At 33.0% G+C, this 2,613-nt stretch overlaps 1 protein-coding gene across 1 annotated transcript in view; it reads right to left on the minus strand.

Moving 5' to 3' along the window:
- Positions 1 to 2,511, minus strand: part of LOAG_14458 (protein-tyrosine phosphatase) — a gene marked incomplete at both ends in the record, with an annotated part of 3,714 nt that extends 1,203 nt beyond the window's left edge. Inside the window, 7 exons of the mRNA XM_020448812.1 lie at positions 359 to 482; positions 591 to 730; positions 1,059 to 1,253; positions 1,462 to 1,586; positions 1,866 to 1,924; positions 2,126 to 2,301; positions 2,458 to 2,511. Of these exons, the coding sequence (XP_020301070.1) occupies positions 359 to 482; positions 591 to 730; positions 1,059 to 1,253; positions 1,462 to 1,586; positions 1,866 to 1,924; positions 2,126 to 2,301; positions 2,458 to 2,511 (873 nt within the window). The remainder of the gene's footprint in view (positions 1 to 358; positions 483 to 590; positions 731 to 1,058; positions 1,254 to 1,461; positions 1,587 to 1,865; positions 1,925 to 2,125; positions 2,302 to 2,457) is intronic.
- Between the last annotated feature and the right edge of the window lie 102 nt (positions 2,512 to 2,613).

The raw sequence follows: 2,613 nt of genomic DNA on the forward strand, positions 1-2,613 counted from the left end.
ACATATATTATGTTTGTAACTGATATTATTGTTTATAACTGATATTATTGGTTCAAAAAAAATTTTTAAGTTCTTGGACTGTGCATAAGTCTACTGTATTGGAGCGTGAAATATGGAAATTGACTAAATACGTCAAACTATCAGTCAAAATGACAGATAGAAAACATTCCACATGCTGTTTCAAAAAACCATTAATGCCACAGCCATATTTTCCTATATCCGGAAGTTTCATGTTTCGTAAAAATTGACAAATTCTGCAAGCCACTCGATAATTGTTGCAATGACTTTAATAAGCTATATGAGCAACCATTAGTTTTATAAAATAAATTATCGTAAGTTCAGCAGAAGATTAGCTCACCAAATCGTTTTGTATTGCATGCAAGCGTTGTTCTCGCAGCTTCCTGGTTATATCCACAACAATGCAAGTTTCATTTTTGCGCAGTTTCGCCATCGCCAACTCAACGGCAACAAAAGATCCCGTCCTAAAATATTATGCCTTTCCTTTAATTAATGTTGACATCCTAGCTTTTTGTATAGCATATTAAAAATTTTTGAAACATTCATAATGTGATTTAAAAATTCAGCAAAACCTTCCAATGCCAGCGCTGCAATGAACGATTATTGGTTTTCTTCCGTAATATTTGTGCAACATGCTGTAAATTTCGCGACATGTGGAGGTTGAATCAGGAACGGAGTGATCTGGCCATCCTGCGTAAGCAATGTGAACTAGCTATAAAAATTAATTTATAAAAAAGCTTTTGGCATAAAACCATCATGTTTCGTGTACTTTTTACTATTAGCATCAGTGACAAAATGCGGACGAAATCGATACTTGATACGCAATAGTTCCCTATAAAACAAGAAAATTTTTCGTTTCTAAATCTTCGATTCAATTTTTTCATGATTGAAAATTTTGTGATTAAATTCAAAAAGCACAAATTTACATGAAGAAGGAATTACAACGAGTTTGCATGCAATGATTTTTTTGCTTACAAGATTTCGTAGAACTTTCGGAAAAATTTAATTTTGATAAGCTGAGTAATGTGAAAAGCTCATACCTCTTGCGTTTTATCAGAATATGAGGCTTCGATTTTCGTCCGTGCCACCTTCTTAAGCGTAACAACACCAGAAGTTGGCTCCGTGATACGAACTCGGACGGCTCCATATTCTTTCCACCCCGTGGTCTCATTCGGCAAATATTCGGAACATTGTTCACGGTCATTCTCTTTGTGCTGACACAATTGGAGAATCACCTGAAACATTTTCTTTTACTCCATTTTAAATTTCAGATTCAAAGCTACGCTTGTGGGTGGTTAAATGCAGATGTGAATATAACAGGATATAAAGTTATAATTAAATGAGTAATGACAATTTAATAGCCGAACGAAATATTTGATACCTTTGAGCTAGAAGAGAGCCAAAAGAGCTAAAAGAGAAGCGTCAAAAAGAATAAAAAAAAACATTCGTTTCTTCTTGTATAGCCATTATCCAGAAATCCTGGATAGTATTTAGTAGCGGTCCTTGAGCACATATATATGTCAGGTCGCTTGATACAGTAACATAAGATGCATGAATATAGTCTTCATCTGGAATTGCAATTTCAAACTCATAAGTTACAAATTTCGATATTTCTATCTCCTTCTAAAAATTCAATTGTATTTTACTACTTTTTATTCTGCGCATAATGAGTAATAAGGCATGAAATACTTTTACAACAGTAATTTTGCACTCATTCATTTTGCTCGAAGTACATTTAGTAAAACAGATACTTCATTTGTTTTTCTAATTCTTTTTGCGTTTTAAAAATGCCTTGAATTAAAATCATGCAAAGAAAAATTTTGAACTTTAGTTCATAGCAAACTTACTATTAGGTGTCTTTTTTAACTTAACTCTTGTCTTATCCTCCAATTTGATATCTTCAAATCTGCAATATACGAACCAGAAAATATAAACTCATTAGACGCAGAAATTTAGTGTAATATAATGTGTTAATGACTTCTTTTGGTCAACTAGTATTTACTTTATTGTGGGATTCTAAGGTTTATGTTATATGATAACATCACCTCGATGGATTTGTTATTTTAATTCGTACTATCAGTTTCTGTTTATTAAAGAAATGCAAAACCTATTCTTGTCGAAGTTTTGTTCCAAATGCCATGCTTCTGTTGCAGCATTTTCAGGAGTGTAATTTTTTATTTTGTTCACAAATTCCTTCCGTATTCCACGTATACCCAATTGGATTGTTGCTTGCATCCATTCTTCTTGAACGTTTAGCTTTGCTGGTTTTATTGCTGTTACTGCCTACAACTCGTTTTATCCTCTTGAACGACATAATGCATAGCTTATTCAATAAATATCACCATGAGAAGTATCTAACTTTAGGTTTGCGAATGAATTTTCGACCGACGATTTGTTCTTGTGTAATTAAACGATTCTGTCGAGTTTTTTATTCATAACTTTACTTCCACTTTCATCAGGAAGTACCGAACATCGCATCCGCCCATGTGACATGATACGTACGCTTAAAAAAAAGACAAAACTGGTTAAAAAAAAAAATAAGAAAGGAGGTCATGTTATTGCATAAGTTGATAGAATCTAGAAGTGGATAGCTTA

This window comes from Loa loa (genome assembly GCF_000183805.2).
Source record: "Loa loa unplaced genomic scaffold supercont3.33, whole genome shotgun sequence".
Taxonomy (NCBI): domain Eukaryota; kingdom Metazoa; phylum Nematoda; class Chromadorea; order Rhabditida; family Onchocercidae; genus Loa; species Loa loa.